Source organism: Quercus lobata, chromosome 1 (genome assembly GCF_001633185.2).
Source record: "Quercus lobata isolate SW786 chromosome 1, ValleyOak3.0 Primary Assembly, whole genome shotgun sequence".
Lineage (NCBI taxonomy): Eukaryota > Viridiplantae > Streptophyta > Magnoliopsida > Fagales > Fagaceae > Quercus > Quercus lobata.
This window is the reverse complement of record NC_044904.1, coordinates 37,037,944-37,056,274: the sequence shown is the minus strand read 5'-3', so window position 1 is coordinate 37,056,274 and position 18,331 is coordinate 37,037,944. Positions and strand designations below refer to the sequence as shown.

At 41.9% G+C, this 18,331-nt stretch overlaps 2 protein-coding genes across 2 annotated transcripts; both read right to left on the bottom strand.

The window, feature by feature from the left end:
• Nucleotides 1-4,539: 4,539 nt before the first annotated feature.
• LOC115953362 lies at nucleotides 4,540-5,814 on the bottom strand. The gene is made up of 2 exons (XM_031070992.1): nucleotides 5,457-5,814; nucleotides 4,540-5,318 (listed from the first exon to the last, which is right to left on the bottom strand). The coding sequence occupies exons 1-2, from the start codon at nucleotides 5,812-5,814 to the stop codon at nucleotides 4,540-4,542; spliced, it is 1,137 nt and encodes a 378-aa protein (XP_030926852.1).
• A 6,365-nt stretch (nucleotides 5,815-12,179) lies between these two features.
• Nucleotides 12,180-15,612, bottom strand: LOC115989118. The gene is made up of 3 exons (XM_031112789.1): nucleotides 14,714-15,612; nucleotides 12,971-13,740; nucleotides 12,180-12,508 (listed from the first exon to the last, which is right to left on the bottom strand). The coding sequence occupies exons 1-3, from the start codon at nucleotides 15,476-15,478 to the stop codon at nucleotides 12,394-12,396; spliced, it is 1,650 nt and encodes a 549-aa protein (XP_030968649.1). The 5' UTR covers nucleotides 15,479-15,612; the 3' UTR covers nucleotides 12,180-12,393.
• Between the last annotated feature and the right edge of the window lie 2,719 nt (nucleotides 15,613-18,331).

Here is an 18,331-nt window from a genome sequence, read left to right as displayed (position 1 = left end):
GTCGCCTCGCCTTCCGCGCATTCTTCTTCCTATATATCACACGCATCCTTCTCCTCATTTCTCTATTTCACCCTTGTTGATATTTCAAGAGAGAGCTCGTTGCCTTTGCTTTTGCTGATCCATCACCTGTTGCCAACATTGTCACTTTCTAGGCCGTCTTCTCCTCCAAGACTTATTTACTTGTAAGTTCTTTTTCCTTCTTCATTCGCATTTTTGCTCTAGCTAAACAATTTCTTAGTGAGGACGTTAGTTTAGGTACTTAGAATGGATCCATCACTGTAGGTAGTCAGATGTCAAGTGATGCGTCGAGTGACTAGTCGCCAGTTCGTGATGGAGCGGGCTATGACGAATTTTTGGCTCAGGTCAAGAGTCCAACGTCTTTTCTGAGTCGTCAGGACGGGAAATGTCAGCCTAGTCTCCTAGCGACGATGTAGAAGACTATGTTGAGGGAGTTGGAGAGAAAGTACTAGGTGAGGTTAAAGAGGAGTGAGAGAGTGACGGAGATGAGGAGGAGGATGATGGTGATGAGGAGTCCTATGAAGAGGCTTCAGTAAGTCCTGGAGGAAACCGTCCCTTCATCCTTCTCTAGGATTAGGCCGTCAACAAGTTTTTGCCCAAAATGAGTGAGAAGGTTTTCAAAGAATTACGTAACCGTTTCCAAATCCCAGACCACATTTCAATCCGTCTCCCTAGGAAAAAGGAAAAATGTTATACAAGGAGGATTGCATACGTCGGCATGTATGACGCCATGCTTTCTGCCGGATTGAGGCTACCACTGACGGCTTTGCACCGTTAGCTTATGGACTTTATGGGGATATCCGTCAGCCAGATTGCCCCCAATACTTGGAGGACTTTTATTGGGGTTGAGGTTTTGTGGGGTCGTTTGAGCGGTGGGAACTGTCAGCTTTCTCTAGATGAGTTCTTCTATTGCTACAAGCCCCGTCAAATTGTTTCGTCCAAAGGGACTTACCATTTCTCCGCCAGGGAAAAGGACTTAAGGCTTGTATCTGACATGCCAGATTCCAATAGGAGTTGGAAAAGTAGATATTTTTTCCTTGAGGGATCTGATTGGGTATGCCTTCCAGAAGAGTAGGATACCATGCCTCATGGTTTTGACAATACCTGGGCATTAGTTAAACCCTCAGGTTTTAACAGCTTTTGATTAACCGTCAGCTTTTTATCCTTTTATTACTCTATTTAGTTTTTTAACGTCTTCACTTTTGTCTCTTCAGCCTGTAGCCGTCCACATATAACCGCCGAGCAAGAGGCGTTCATCCGTCGGGTTCTTGAAATCCCTTTGGAGGAACGAAAGTGTAGGGACTTGATTACCTTAGACACTCCACTTATACTGTGGGGGTTCGGAGCCGTCAGCTGAAGCTCGTAGGTTGGACGACTTCTCTCGCCAACGTGAGTAAACTCTTTATTTCCTCCGTCAGTTTACCCATCTCGTCTGTTGTAATAATTGTTAGTTACTTTGTGCAGAGATGGAATCTGCTAGGCAAAGGGTGAGGGCTGTTGCATCCCGCAAAAAAGAGGAAAAGAAAGCAAAGAAGGCAGAGGGGGGAACCTCGTCAACCCCCAAGACCGTCACCAAGGCTTAAAAAAGGAAACCTAATGGGAGTGACAACCGTCTGTCCAAGAAGGTTGCCGTCACTTCTGGGGACGTTTCTCCAAAGGGGAAATCTCTCCTTAAGCCAAGCCACGGTGCGAGCAAGGGGGTAATGACTTCCTCGGGTCCCGTCATCGAGGGCCCTTGTTGCCTCCTGACCCACAAGGACTATGCCGTCGGGGAAGTTGGGTCCTTCATAAAGCCGACGGATATAGGGCTTGCGACCTACTGGGGATGGAGGACCTAAAGGCGTCAGCTCTTTTTTATCTTACTAGGGTATGCTCGCTCCCTTAGGTCAAGTTGGTTTCATTTCGTTTTGATTTACTTTGACTGACGCCTGTGCTCTTTTTTCAAGCCTTGGTGTGTGTCAAGGCCCTTCAGGATCGTTGCATTACCAAGGAGGGGGTCGTCACCCGAGTCAGAAAACATAATACAAATTTGATGAATGAGCAGGGGCAATACAAGGAGGCTGTCCGCACACTAAACAATGAGCTGAAGGAAGTCAAGGGAAAGCTAGAGGTGGCCGACCGTCAGAGGGAAAAACTGCAGCAGAAGGTGACGATTCTGGGTAAAAGGGTGGAAACGGCTGGGACTGACGCTGTTCAAGAATTTAAGGTGTTGCAATCATTCATTGACTCTTGTGCTGAGTATTATGGTACTGGGTTTGATGATTGCCTCAAACAAGTCGCGTCAGTTTTCCCAGAGCTAGACTTATCCGAAATTACGATGGACGACGAGGTGACGCCTCCCTTGAGTCCAATCCTCCTTCCAAGGATGACAGTGTCGTTGTTCTCGCCCAGCCTACTGCCAATCCTCCTACTCCTGCTTCCAACCCTCCAATAGTGCTCGTAGATGTTGAAAATCAGAAAGATGACGGGAACCCTGCTGACGCTCCTGCTACTTAGTTTCTTTATGTGTATTTCAATTATTTTGCAAACAATCGTTTAATGTGTATTTCAATTATTCCGCAAACAATTGTTTAAGTGCCCCTTTGGTTTTTGGGCTTTTATTTTTATACAATTTATTTTGTTATGTGGCATGTTATTCCCGTCGTTATTTTACTTTTAATCAGTGATTGTGTTGGATGAATTCGTCGGCCTGCAATCCCGTCTGTTTTAGGAAAGCCGTCAGTTTTTTGAGGGTGGACTTGTTCAACAAATCTGTTGATATGGGCTTGATGTGACTTATGAGCCCGTCCACCTCACCCTTTTGAGTTTGGTAAGCTCGTTGGTTTTATGAGCTTTACCTTTGGGCGTTTGATTGCGTTGTTATCCTCATAATCTCGTCCACTTTATAGACTGACGACGCCATTTTTTATGGGCCCGTCAGTTTTATAGCTTCATCCATTTATTGACCTTGTCACTTTTATTATCTTAATTATCAGATTGGTCCGTCGGCTTTATGGCTTCGGCCATGTTATGGAATTAATGACCTTGTCATTTTTCATTAGCCCGTTGGTTTTATGTGATGATAGTCTCATTCATTTGGTGAAACCGTCAGCTTTATAGCCCCGTCCACTATAAGGACTTGACGAACCCGTCACTTTTATGATTTCCTCTTTTTAAGGGACTTTAACAGTGTTTTATCCTTTTGGGGTGGGTTTGTCCACCTTATGGACTTAGAATCGTTCACTTTTTGTGAACTCAAGGTTGTCTGTTTTATGGACTTAGGACCATCCACCTCGTGTGAACTTAAGGTCATCCATTTTATGGACTTAGGGTCGTCCACTTTGTGTGAACTTAAGGTCGTTCATTTTATGGACTTAGAACCGTCCACTTTGTGTGAACTTAAGGCCGTCCATTTTACGGAATTAGAACCGTCCACTTTGTGTGAACTTAAGGTCGTCCAGAACCGTCCACTTTGTGTGAACTTAAGGTCGTCCACTTTATGGACTTAGAACCGTCCACTTTGTGTGAACTTAAGGTCATCCACTTTATGGACTAAGGGTCGTCCACTTTATGGACTTAGAACCGTCCACTTTTTGTGGAATATAAACTTGTAGAAAGAAACTTCAGTCAATTTTGAATAAACTCCTCTTATGCATTCATAGAAAAATTAGTTCTTAAAAAAGAAAAAGAAAAAAAAAAAAAAAAAAAAAAAAAAGGTCCTGCCCTTTGGGCTTAAAAAAGATATTGTAGCAAAACTAAAGTAAATGATAGAATTGAGGAGTATAAAAATTAACTACGGTGAACCGTAAAAAGAAAGGGCTGGTTTTCATGTTGTCATCTCTATTGGTAATACTTTCGTAAATGCTCAGTGTTCCATGGATGCGGTAGCTTCTGTCCCTTTAACGTCTCCAGATGGTAAGTGTCTTTCCTCTGCCATGACGTGATCCGGTAAGGTCCTTCCCAATTGGGGCCGAGCTTCCCTTGGGTGGGGTCTTTAGCAGCGCCCATAACTCTCCTTAGAACGAGGTCTCCAACTTGGAAGTCTTTGTGTCGGACCCGTGAGTTGTATTGCTTAGCCATGAGGTCCTGGAATCATGCTAGCCTTTGCTCTGCCGCCACCCTGACTTCATCTACTAGGTCAAGTTGTAGACACATGGCCTCGTCATTTTTGCTGTCATCGTGGTTATGCACCTTGTAGCTTGTGAGTCTGACCTCGACTGGTATGACTGCTTTGCTCCCGTACGTTAGCCAGAATGGTGTCTCTCCTGTGGGCGTCCTCGCTATTGTCCTGTATGCCCATAGTATGCTCGGCAACTCTTCAGGCCATATACCCTTTGCCCCCTCGAACTGAGTCTTGATAATCTTAAGCAAGGATCAGTTCGTGACTTCGACCTGGCCGTTAGCCTGAGGGTGGACGGGGGAGGAGTAGTGGTTCTTTATCCCTAACTGCGAGCAAAAATCCTGGAAGGAGTCATTGTCGAATTGCTTCTCGTTATCCGAGACAAAGACTCTAGGAATGCCAAACCTGCATATGATGCATCTTCAGACAAAACTCCGTACGTTCTTTTCCGTAATGGTGGCCAAAGTTTCAGCTTCCACCCACTTTGTAAAGTAGTCGATGCCTACTATCAGGAACTTCAGCTGCCGTACTACTGTAGGGAATGGTCCCACAATATCTAATCCCCACTGAGCGAACGACCATAGGGCCGTCATCGGGGTCAACTCTTCGGTTGGTTGTCTAATAATATTGCTGAACCATTGGCATTTGTCACAGGTCTTAACATAAGCCTCGGCATCCTTCTGCATGGTGGGCCAATAGTACCCTGCTCGCACAAGCTTGTGCAGTAATGACTTTGACCCCGAATGGTTTCCGCAAATCCCCTCGTGTACCTCCCTCATGACGTAGTCCGCTTCTTCCTTACCCAAGCATCTCAGATATGGACGGGAGAAACCTTTTTTATACAAGATATCTTTTATCAAGACGAATCTTACTGCCTGGACCTTCAGCTTTCTCGTGACTTCCTTCTCATCTGGCAAGACGCCATTCTTTAAGTACGAAACCAACGGTGTGGTCCAGTTACTCTCAAAGCCAATCTCCTGTACATCGTTGGCATCTATTAGTGGAGAAATCTGAACAAAAGAGAGTACATTACCAAGGACGATAATATGTTCTGCTGAAATGGTCTTGGCAAGACGATCAGCTTGCTCATTTTCTCCTTTGGGGATTTGGACGATTTTGGTCTCTAGATCGTCTACTCTTTTCCTTACTTGATCAAGGTACCTCTTCATCCTTTCGCCCTTGCACTCATAGTCTCCATTTACTTAGTTTGCAAAGACCTGAGAGTCGCAGTAAACGACTATGCTCACTGCCCCTGCCGCTTTGGCAAGATTGAGCCCCGCCACTAGTGCTTCGTATTCTGCTTCATTGTTGGTAGTGGGGAAGTCGAGACGGACCATACACTTAACCATGTCCCTTTTGGGCGACAGTAGTACGATGCCGGCCCCCCCGGCTTGTCTGTTGGATGACCCGTCTGTATATATGCTCCAATGAGGGGACTTTTCTGCCCCCTTGTCTTTGTCGTGAGTGAACTCTGCTATAAAGTCCGAGACAACCTGTCCTTTGATGGCAGTCCGTGGGCAATACTGGATATCAAACTCACTCAACTCTATTGCCCATAGCGCTAGTCGACCCGCAGCTTCAGGATTGCTCATCGCCCATCGTAAGGGTTTATCGGTCAGAACGTTCACTGTATGGGCTTGAAAGTATGGCTTGAGCTTGCGAGCTACTGTTACTAATGCAAAGGCAAGTTTCTCCATAGGTGGGTATCTTTCTTCGGCACTGCGAAGCGCTCGGCTTGCGTAGTATAAGGGCTTTTGCACTCTTTCTTCTTCTCTGACTAAAGCAGTGCTGACGGCTGCGGGGGAAACGACCAGATAGAGGAAAAGCTCTTCTCCTAGTTGCGACGGACTTAGCAGCGGTGGGGAGAAGAGATAGGCCATCAACTCCTCGAATGCCTACTGACATTCGGCTGTCCACTCAAATGATCTCTTCAGCGTGCGGAAGAAGGGCAAACATTTATCCGTTGCCCTCGACATGAACCTATTCAGTGCTGCTATTTTTCTGTTGAGGCTTTATACCTCCTTCACATTTCTTGGCAGTGCCATCTCCATAATAGCCCGGATCTTGTCCGGGTTGGCCTCGATCCCCCTTTGAGACACCATAAATCCTAATAATTTTCTTGCCGTTACTCCGAAGGCACATTTTCCTGGATTGAGCTTCATGTTGTAAGAACGAAGGGTGTCGAATGTTTCTTTGAGGTCTTCCAGGTGATCTTCCTCCCTTCGGTTTTTTACCAGCATGTCGTCAACGTAGACTTGGACATTCCTCCCAATTTGCTGCGCGAACATTTTGTTCATAAGCCTCTGGTACGTTGCGCCCGCATTCTTTAGGCTGAAGGGCATTACTTTATAACAGAAGATGCCTTGACTGGTTACAAACGAAGTTTTCTCCTGATCAGCGTCATGCATTCGGATTTGGTTGTAACCCGAGAAAGCATTCATATAGCTTAACAGCTAGTGCCGAGCCGTAGAGTCTACTAGAACATCGACCCTCGGGAGGGGATAACTGTCTTTGGGGCAGGCCTTGTTAAGGTCGGTGAAATCCATGCACATCCGCCACTTCCCGCTAGCTTTTTTAACCATTACTATGTTCGCCAGCCAATCCGGATAGTAAACTTCCCTGATGAAACTTGCCTCCTGTAGTTTGCGGACTTCTTCCGCTATGGCCTGATCTCGCTCTAGGGCGAACACCATCTTCTTCTATCGAACGAGTGGGAAGGAAGGCGATACATTCAGCCTATGTACCATTACTGAAGGGTCTATCCCTGGCATGTCTTCATGGCTCTAGGCGAATACGTTCTGATTGCTCCTAAGAAAGGTTATGAACTCTTGGAGGATCGCGGGATTAGCGAGGGTTCCAATTTTGGTCTTTTGGTCAGGATCGGAATTGTCATGGAGCGTCTCTTCAAGTTTCTCTACCGGCTCCGTCACCATCCGGTGCTCTTCTATATTCATGGCTTGTACCTGATCCTCCATTTCCATCATGGCCACGTAGCATTCCCGTGCGGCCACCTGACTTCCGCGCAGCTCTCCCACTCCGTAGTCGGTAGGGAACCTAATCATTAGGTGATAGGTTGAAGTTACAGCCTTCCACGAATTAAGTGTGGGTCGTCCAAGGATAGCGTTGTAGGCAAATGAGTAATCGACCACTAAGAATGTTACATCCTTGATGATCTGCTGGGGGTAATTGCCTACCATTACGGGCAATGTGAATGCGCCCAGGGGGAATACCCGGCTCCCTCCAAAGCCAACGAGCGAGGCGTTCATCGGAGTCAATTATTCCTTGTCGATCCTCATCTGCTGCAATGCCGGGTAGTATAGGATATCTACTAAGCTGTCATTGTCGACCAACACCCGGTGCATGTTGTAGTCTCCTACCTGTATGTTGATGAAAAGCGCATCGTGATGATGGGGCCTTCTCTCCGTGTTATCTTTGGCACGACTCCCGTTAGCTGAACATTTTGTACCATCCTAAGATAGGTTTTACGGGCCTTTTTGGACAACCTAGCGGTTGTTGTTCCTCCCACGATCATCCTTATGCCCCTATGGGGGGTCTTGGTCGCTCATTATCCCGCTGGGGGTGCTAGTCTTGAGGGGGTGGATCTGTTCTCTCCTTGCTGACGAATTTCTGCAGTTTTCCTTGTCTGATAAGGGCCTCAATCTGCTGCTTTAGGTCATAGCAATCGGCCGTGTCATGACCATGGTCACGGTGGAAGCGGCAAAATTTATCCCTAGATCGTTTGTTGGGATCACCCTTCAGCTTTCCAGGGAACGTCAGAGCCCCCTCGTCCTTGATTTGCATTAGAACTTGATCTATCGGGGCGGTCAATGGAGTGAAGCTTGTGAATCTTCCTCCTAGGGGCTTAGGGCGCCTTTCATCCCTTCGATCTCCTGTCCTTGCCTTCTTCTGGCCTTGGTCCTGCCGTGTGTCTTTTTGCCTGCCTCTTTTCTTGGGTCTTTCTTCTCGGGCCAGCAGCACGTCTTCAACGTTCATGTACTTGGTGGCCCTGTAAAGCACCTCTTACATGGTCTTCAGGTCATTCTTGTACAAGGAGAACAAAAACTTACCCTTCTTCAGCCCATTAGTGAATGTCGCTACAAGTATCTTGTTGTCGTCTTCGTCGATCGAGAGTGCCTCCTTGTTGAAGCGGGATATGTAGGATCTCAGTGTCTCCTCCTCTCGTTGTTTGATGCTCATCAAGCAAGCCGTAGACTTCTTGTACCTATGTCCCCCGATGAAGTGCGCAGTAAATTGAGCGCTTAGCTCCTTGAAGGTGCTGATGAAATTGGGCGTCAATCAGCTGAACCAAATTCTTGCCGCACCCTTCAGGGTTGTAGGGAAGGCTCTACACATGATCTCATCTGCTACTCCTTGAAAGTGCATCAAGGTCTTAAAGGTCTCTAGGTGATCTAGAGGGTCCTTGACCTCGTCGTACTATCTATCTGTGGCATGCGAAACTTACTCGGCAGGGGGAAGGAGTTGACGAAGGCGGTGAATGGCGAGTCAGTTCGGTTAACAAGGTCGTCAAGATTGCTGTACATTCGTCCCTTGAGAGCGTTCATCATAACTTCCATCTGTTCTTTCATTGCCTGCATTTCCACGACAATAGGTGGTGGAGCCGTATCCATGAGGGAGGGGAGGCTCACGTTTTGTCGCTCCGGTCTACTTGGGGCGTTACTGGCCTGTGGTCCCTCTTAATTCCTTCTTTTAGCGCTGGTTCCTTCTTAATCCGCTCCTTGGTTATCCGGTGCTGCGTTTTTCTGGCACAGCTGCTCTTCCAGGTCGCGATTTTGTTTGGTGAGGCGTTCCATGGCAACGGCGAGAGTTTTAACCTGTCTCTTGAGGGCAGACGTGGGTGGTTCTTCTTGAACGTCGTTAGTGGTTGCCATTGAGCAAGTGAGCACCATGCAACTCTTTTTTCCAGGAAGCAATAATATGGCTTACAATCCGTGAAACGCTTCCCACAGATGGCGCCAACTGATGATGCCGAAAAAATCACCAGTAAGCCACACAGTCCTCGCACGCTCGAAATAGCACCTGCACAACAAAAAGAGAAGACCTAATAGAGAGCATCGGTGTGGTGCCAGCCAAATACCCTCCGAAGGTCAAGTTAGAACTATTCTCACAACTTTAGAGTGCTAGAGAGGGTAAATTATGCGTACCTTGACTAATGAGAGTATTGGGGCTTTTATAGTAGCAAAGGGTTGACATCTCTTCCTTGATGCGGAAGTCTTTTCCTTATAGGAGTTTTTTTAGGCGTATTTGGCGGGGTCCTTTCCTAATAGGGATCCTTTGAGTAGTATCAAACATGGAGGGTAAGGTATTTCCTTATACATGCAGTCGTGGGGAGCAAGTAAACATGCATCAGGGTCGTCAGCTTATTTATTCGTCAGCTTATTTATTTCCTTCAGCCTTACTGGCGTCAGTTTTGTTGATGCCGTCAGCCTTTAGGTGTGTCTTGCAGACTTCCCTCATTCCCTCAATTTAGAACATCAGTTGTCAACTACTACATGAGGAAGCTGACGGTTATGACTGTACCCGTCAGCTTATGCCTGATGGCTTATCTAAAACCGTCAGCTTTATGCCTTGTATGAATAAGTACTATTTTTTATCCTTATCAGTTGGTTTGTTTTAACTCTTTCCCTTAGGTTCAAGAAAAAAATTGCACCTAACTAACAAGGATTAATCCTAGTACTTAAAGAATGGCACGAACAAGAATCAAACGACAGGTATAACAGACACTGGTTGACCCCTAAACCCCCAATGTTGTTTAAAAAGAGTAATACTAGGAATAGAGTTGATAAATTGATGTGTTGTTAATCATAAATAAATAAATAAAAATTCAAACATTCTTATTAGGGGCATGAAGCAAACAAGCATGAATCATGTACATTGCCACCGAAAAGCCGTGTATACTGGCACTGCATGTATAGTTCTGCCTTTGCTGGTTGGCTTGACAGTGCATGTGGCATTTAGAAGAGTTTCGTTAACCGAAGAAGAATCGTCAATACTTCCATTTCTAATATCAATATATTGTCCAATTCCATTTCCGGTTGTTGCTTGCCTTCTTGTTGTTCTTCAGGACCAAAAAAATATTTTTTATCAAATGATACCACGTTTCATTCATATTAAAATCTAATAAACAAGAAATGCATGCAAAAATAACTACCCACTAACAAATGTATTTTAATTATTAGAAAGTTGTTTTTTACTAACATATCTCATACTTATTAGATTTTGATACAATTGAGATGGTATTATTTGATACCAAATACCTTCTCTGTAGGTTAGAATATACAAGGATTAAATAATTGTCTCCTCTTTTTTCTTTTTCTTTTTCTTTTTGGTTAAAGAGGAATATGCACTAAATTAGGAAGCCATTAAAGGCAAAGTTGTGGCGGTGAGCCTTAAGGAATACAAACCAGCAGCATTAAAACTAAAAGATTACAAAATACATCATTAGGTGGCACATCTAAAACAACAAAATTCCCTGCAAGAGAGCAGCCGGCTCAAGCGAGGTTGTCAACGCACCTATTCACCTCTCTAAAGATATGGTTGACCTTGAAGCGATGAAACTGCCCCAGAAGGACTACCGTGACCATCCTGCCTTAAACGTAGAGCCGCCCCCGAGTGTATGGCACTAAAAATTTCATTCCCTTTCAAAAGCCCCCGTGCATACGCTAAATTTCCTAGAAACTAGAGCTAAAAACTGTATTTACAGGTTAGCCGAAGCAAAGAGCACGAGCAGCTCATGAATACAACAAAAAGAGTCCCTTTCAAAAGCCCCCGTGCATACACTAAATTTCCTAGAAACTAGAGCTAAAAACTGTATTTACAGGTTAGCCGAAGCAAAGAGCACGAGCAGCTCATGAATACAACAAAAAGAGTAAAATAACGCGTTCTAACTTGCATGCCCATGGGAGTAATGGCAATATGTTGTACCCAGCTTTGAGAAGGGGAAAAAAAAAAAAGCGTTCTTAGAATCTATATGAGCCAAAAAAAATCAGATCTGACCCAAATACTGGATCATGAACAATCCGCTTAGAATAGAAATGCAAGTGACAGATCAAGACCAAAATATAACAATAACAAAAATGCATTGAATCAGTAGTACCTACTTCACGTTACCGATTACAAATTCTACCACATCAACCAGGTATCTCCATTTATACTCAAAGCAAGTATCAAACATACAATCCTAGGTGATCATATAATCAAATATGGAACCAAAATGGCATATAGATCTGATCTCAGGATTAGGAACACGGAAATTAAACCTAAGACCCATTTCGCATCACAAACAAAAACATTTAAAAAAGAAGCTGAGTGTGATCCAATACTCAAGTATTGAGAATTGTAAGACCCACCAAACATTTCCTTTTTCTTTCAATTCCTTCAAAACAACAAACACAAAGAAAAACACAATAACTACCCTGCCCCCACCTTTCTATCCCTTCCTTCACTTTGCCAAACATTACGTTCAACGCGTATCTGTTCATTTACAGTATCCAACCCTCAGTTGGATTTATTTTGAAAAAACTTTCGTTGGCACTTTCTTTTTTAATAATGTGTTTCAATTTAACTTCAACTCTTGCAATGGTTGTAATAAATTTTTTTTTAAGCTACATATTAAATTTTTTTTTTTCAACTTTTAATTGAAATTTAGCTCGTAGAAAGAAACCATGGCATAGCTCAGGCTATGGATGAATAGTTTTTCTTTGTTATATATGACCATATCTTGAGCAGTTGAGCAGCTAGGGAAAAATATTGGATTTCTCAAAGAAAGTGAAGATTGATGGAGTAAGAAGACTTCAATCCAAAAACTGAAACAAGTCTTAGGAAGAAGCCAGGGAGTAATCTGGAAACCTTAGAGGGAAGGAGTATCAAACACCTGCAACCCAGATGAGAGCGATGACCTAAGCATACAATTCCAAAATAAGAAGAGGGGGTGATAGAAAGGAAGACAAGCAGTATGAGCCAACATTCAACAAAAAACCTTAGAAGCTATAGTCTAATATCACCACCAAGTCCTATTTGAGCATGTATTCGCATGTCTGCAGCATTAGCAAACATGATACTCATTGCTGTTCTTTTTGCCAAAAACTAAACAAAAAACATAGAAACTATATGTTCACAGCATTAGCAGATACAATACTTTCTTGCTGTTCTTTTTGCCAAAAACTAAACCACACAAAGTGGAAGAAAGGGTGAGAGAAATAAACAGACTGATCACCATCACAGTCAATCTGCAACAAAAGCCTTCACACTACTAATCATCATCTTTGCTGGTTATCATGTATAATGTTACGCTCATCCCAGATTTTACAGGAACATGTTGCTTTCTTGTTCTTCCACTCGGCTCCACAAGTGTAGCAAAACTCATATCCACATCTGCAGAAAGATTGCAAGCATTGTTTAACAAATATGACATTAAGACAGATAAACAAGAAACAGAACAAGGTTGATTTTATCCTGACTTTTTCCCCTTGGGAAATACAAAGACATGAATATATTATAACACAGAGAATGAAGATAAAATACCGTCTGAAGGGACCTATAGGCAGGCCCATTTCACTAAACCAACCCAATGAAACCAAAAATCTTGACTTTCTGAATTCATTGGCCAGCATCACAAAGCAAATAGAGAATTAGCATAAAGAAATCAAAGTGTAGGTTTTATCCATGGCAACAGATTTACCCATGTCCTAATCTTATACCCAATTTGGCATTTGCTAGCTATTCAATCATCTAGTTTTTTAAAAAAGGCACACTCTTTATCTTCTGTTAGTATCTTTCTTCCCTCAATAAGATAGTTCTTCCATCTAAGAATTGGAGGGAGGAATATTAATGTACCTGCAAGTGATGTGATAGCAACCTTCAGCTAGTTCAACCATGTGCTTGCATTTCAAACACTGGCGCCATCGATTTGATTTTGCAAGAGACTTGAGCTTTGCATCTCCTGGATGGGCATTAGGATTTGATCTTTTGTAATCATAGCAGGTCATATTCAAATGCCAAGGGACTTTGCATTTGATACAGAAAAAATAACGACATTTCATGCATTTCCTGGCTCCAGATTCTTCCGCACCAATGTATACATTTTTAGTATATCGTAAGACCTCACTTTTTGACATTAATGCTGAGCACCTGGGATATGGACAATAAACTTTCTCTGTAGGAGAAATAGAAGATTCCATAATGCGTTGGCTCATGACCTCAACCAAATTCGGTGCCAAGAACTTTCTACAGCTATCAATACTCACCTCTGACTTACAGTTTTCATGAGGGCACTTTGCCACCATTCCATTAAGTAACTTAACCTCCACATGCTGTTTCATACAAGAAAAACAATACCTGTGCAGGCAACCATCAACTGAAAATATCTTATCAACATCAGTATCTTCAAAGCAAATTACACATGTCTCCTTCAACTTGCCTTTGTTAGTTTCTTCTGCCCAGATAATTTGAGAAACTATAGCATCTCTTGCAGATTTAAATGCAAATTTAATATTGTTACGCGCCACAAGAGATGGGTTGCAATATGTAAATTTTCTTTGAAGAAGAGCCACCTGATTGACTAATGTTACAGTCTTGCTCTGCCGTGGTGGTACTCTGCCTGTAACCTGTATCCAGATATACAATGTCAATACTTCTATCTTTGTATCAGAAGAATGCAGCTTACTAGGCTTTACAAACACAGACAAAGAATTATCATAACTTGAATACTAGAAAAGAAAAATGAAAATTTATTACAACAACATAATGGTAACACCTCATCAAAAGAGTTCACAGATTAGAAAATAATATGCATATGCTAATAATTGACAATGTTGAACCAGAGAGGCTAATTCAACCAATCATGATAGCACAATTGAAAAGCTCAAGAAGAAAAGTTGCAACAATGGAATGCCTCCCATTTTTCCACTTGTTTGGGATCTTGCAACTTCTGCACATTGCTACTAAAACAAATTTTGAAGCAGTCAATCAAATAAAGCAACATATGTAGGACTTGCTTTCCTACTATGAATCCGCAAAGAACCTGTAAAATATCTGTTTAAATCGAAACTTGTTGTGCCCAATATTCATTTTAATCACAAAAGTCACATTCACAAAGATAATTTACCTTCACAGTTTTGCAGTTCAACCAATTAACCCAACCACTGAACCAATGTCAAAATGTCTAGGTCTTATAACAAAGGTTTTACCTTAGCACATTTAAACTTTAATTTATTTATTTATAAGTGGTGGCTCCAAGGTAAGGGACTAAAACTGACCATGATACAAACCCCAGCCGTAATGGCATCATTTGTGGTGTTATATATATATAAAACAAAAACACCCTTTATCACATTTTTATAAATCTAACTTCCTTTTTATTTTTTCCATTTCCCATTCCCATGTCCCTTTACAACAAACATTCGACCATCAAAGCCACACCCACGACCCACCAACCAAAGTAACTTTATTAAATTCACTGAAATAATAATCAGTAAAACCATCAAAGATGAAAATTTAGCATAATAAGACAGATACAACACTATTAAAAAAATGTCAAATTAAAGTAAAATAATAGTAATAAGGTTATTATTGACTCACATATTGGTAAAGCATGTAATCGTCACAGAAAAAGGTGACGCTTTTCAAATCCAAGGTCAGAGCTTTATTGAGAGCTTCAATGAGAGCTTGAAGCTCAGCAACTTCTCCACTCACCACCGCACCGTTCACCATAGCTTCCACATTCTTCCTCGCCTCTAAGATCAGATTATCCCGAGAATCGCAAATGGCAACGCCAGCACCAGCCACGTTTACCATTATGCCCCTAACCCTCTCTTCGCTCACCAAGCCCTTGAAATACAGCCTGAAACACTCCGAGTCAACCAAAGCCTTCGAAGACGATGGCGAAGACTTGGCCGTACGGTAGGGGCGGTGGTAATTGTCGCCGTATTTTTCCCATTGTTGGTCCGGGATGTTGTGGATATCGACGGCGAGTTTTTGATCGTGGATCCGACGGTCGAGATCCTCCTTCAATTTCCTCATCTCCGCCTCGCTTTGCTCGCGGTCCTCGAGTTCTTGCACGAACCTGTTCATGTCTTCGAGCATGAGCGTTGTGGCGATGTCCAAAACGTCGTCGTTAGGGGATTGTGGTATGAATACGACGTCGTCGTCGTCGTCGTTGGGTTGCGTATGTGGACGTGGAGAAGTGCGTGAAGAGCTTGCAGCTGCAGGGTTGTGGAGAGCGAGAGAGGCGTTCATGGCCTCTTGCATTTGGAGTTGATAGGCCAAGTCGAGGTCGGAGTCTAGGGTTTTCGCCGCCATGAGCTCTCGGCGTTGCTCAGTGAGTGTGGTGTACAGCTCGTCCATGTTTAATGCTCTCTCTCTCTCTCTCTCTCTCTGTGTGTTTTTCTTTCGCTTTGGAGGGAAAGTGTATGCCTGAGGAAAGGAAAGTGCTTGGTAACTGTTTGTTTTTATTTCTTTCAACGCAAACGCAAAGAAGTATCCTTGTTAAAGAAGTTTTATTTTTTTTCTTTTTTAATATTAAGGGCTGTTTGTAGGGATATTTTGAACTATTTATTTTTAATATTTAAATAATATTATCCATATTTTTACATATATTTTATCTATATATGTTTTTTAAAAAATACAAAAATGTTAATAGAATAATATTATCAAACTAACCCAAAATAATTTGAACTTGCAAAAGAAGATTTTTTTTTTGAAAGCAACTTGCGAAAGAAGATTAGAAGAAGGAAGGGTAAACCATCGGCTTATAAAAAAAAAAAAAAAAAAAGTGAAAACGATCGGTCGTGGGTCCAAAAGTTTAAAGACGATATAAGACCGTGCCACGCTGGTTCTGGAGAGAAAAATGTGAGTTATGAGTGTGAGTGTTCTCAAAAAACACAAACAACCAAACTTTATTCGACTGAAATTTACCATATCTTTTTTTTTTTTTTTTACGAAATCTTTATAAATTATTAGCCTATACTTTCCCTTTTTTTTTGATGAAGGAGTTACCCTCTTCACTCACTGATAAAATATAAAATGCGTATGCACCCATATCCTGGTGTATGCACTTTTTAAACGGCTAGGATTTTTGTTTCTGTGGTTTTTTTTAAAATCTGGTTTAAAGCATAGGCGAATATTCTGATAGAAGGATGCGTATCCACTTTTCTTACTATGTACGTCAATTTGGGCAGAAACTGAGTTATCTTTTTTTTTTTTTTTTTTTTTTTAATACATGTTTTATTATCTTTCCTTATTTGTTTTACTTGTTTTGTTTTTCTTTTTTGTTTTACTTGTTTTGTTTTCTTTTGTATCATATGCAATATATTCAAAATACCAAAAATACCTAAAAATCTCAAAGTTAGTCTTCTTTCCTAAATGGATAGAGCAACTGCACCAATCAGTCTATAATACTGTTCATAGGCAAATTTGTTAGTGTCGGTTACTATAGCTGGGTAAATAAATATTTTATTTTATTTTCTCTCACCCGTCAAACCTGTCTTCTTCTTCTTCATCCCACTATCTCTCTCTTCATCTAAGAGCACAGCTGATCAACCTCCACCCACAACCACAACCCAGTGCCACCCAAACACCACCCCAACCTAGAACCACCACCATCACAACACATAATAATCCAACCAAAAAATAAACGGAAAATCAAAGAAAAAATCAATGGAAAATCGAACCCAAAATCAACAGGAAATCAAACTAAAAATCAATAAAAATCAAAGCCTAAAATCAACAGAAAATCAACCCAAGCCTATAAACAGAAAACCCAAAATAAACCTCAACGAAAAACCATCAACCCAAACCCAAATCGTCGGAGGCTCGTGTATGTTGTTGCCGACGAAGATGGAGTAGCCCCATCACCATCGCCGCGTATAGAGGTCGGTGACAAAGTGAGAGCAAGCTCAGAGAAAATCTGTGCGTGAGTGTGTGGGTTTTGGATGAGAGAAAACTAAGAAGAGAAAGATGAGAGAGAGATAAGGGATCTATGAGAGAGAGAGAGAGAGATGAGGGATCTGAGATGCAAAGAGTGGCAAAATTTGCCAAATAGTGCAAATTCCGAAAAATTTTAGTCGGACAGCACGCGCTCAAACTTATTTAGTTAGATAGACTATTTTTGAAAGTCGATTATATCAAACTCGACTTCCAGCCAATACCACTGGACCTCCTGCAAATACTTAAGCTGACGTGGAATAAAAAAATGAAAAAAAAAAAAAAAAAACGCACAGGAAGTCGAGTATACTGTACTCGACTTCCCTGTTGCAGTAAAAACGTTATATGAAAGTCGAGTACCATATACTCGTCTTCCAGGTTAGGTTTAAAGTTATAATCAGGGTAAAAAGAGGAATCCGACTTTGCTATAATCGACTTCACTCGCCTACGCCTCTCTCTTCCATAAACGTCTCTCTCTCTCCGGTGTCTCTTTCCGGTGTCCCTCTCCGTCCATTTTCCAACTCAACCAGCAGGTTTGTTCTCTCTCTGCCTCTCTAAATGCGATTTCTTTCTCTTTATATTGGCTGAAATGAAATGGGTTTTGATTTGCTTTTTAGGTTTAGTGATTTGGAGATTTGGGTTTCATTTGTTTGTTTTTCTTTCTCTTCATTTGTTCGTTCTCTCTCCATCATTTTATTTTATTTTTTTGTTTCGGGCATTGCTCCTGTTGCTGAAGCTAGCGGGTAATTCCTCAATAATTTTATGACCTTCAGAGCTAACCTTTACAGAAAGGTACATATGAAATTTGTCTAACTTTTGTTCATGGTTTAGAAAATAATATTATTAATATACATATAGTTCTTGATCACAGCCAAATTATATAAAGTTAAATCACGGTATGCTTTGTTTTTTAATGTGCATTTTAAAGTTGCTTATGAACTTTTGGATGTTTGTTTGGTAGTGGGATTAGATTTGAAATATGTTTCCATTCTTCTGAATGTAAATAATATTTACTCAGTTTGGTATTGCTTATTTTTCAATGTCATACCCTCTGAGAATGTTAGCACTTTGCTTAGTTTATTAGTTGAATGCTAGTGGAAATGGTCTTTAAACCAAACTGATCATGACCTTTGACCATGTTCAATATCACCCAATATTTTAGTGCGCCGATCATTGAAATAGGCGACAAGTTTGCACCAAATGTAGTCAACCAATGCAGATATGGGTAGTCCACGTGCACCTTTTAGAACTCCATTGAAACACTCGGACATATTG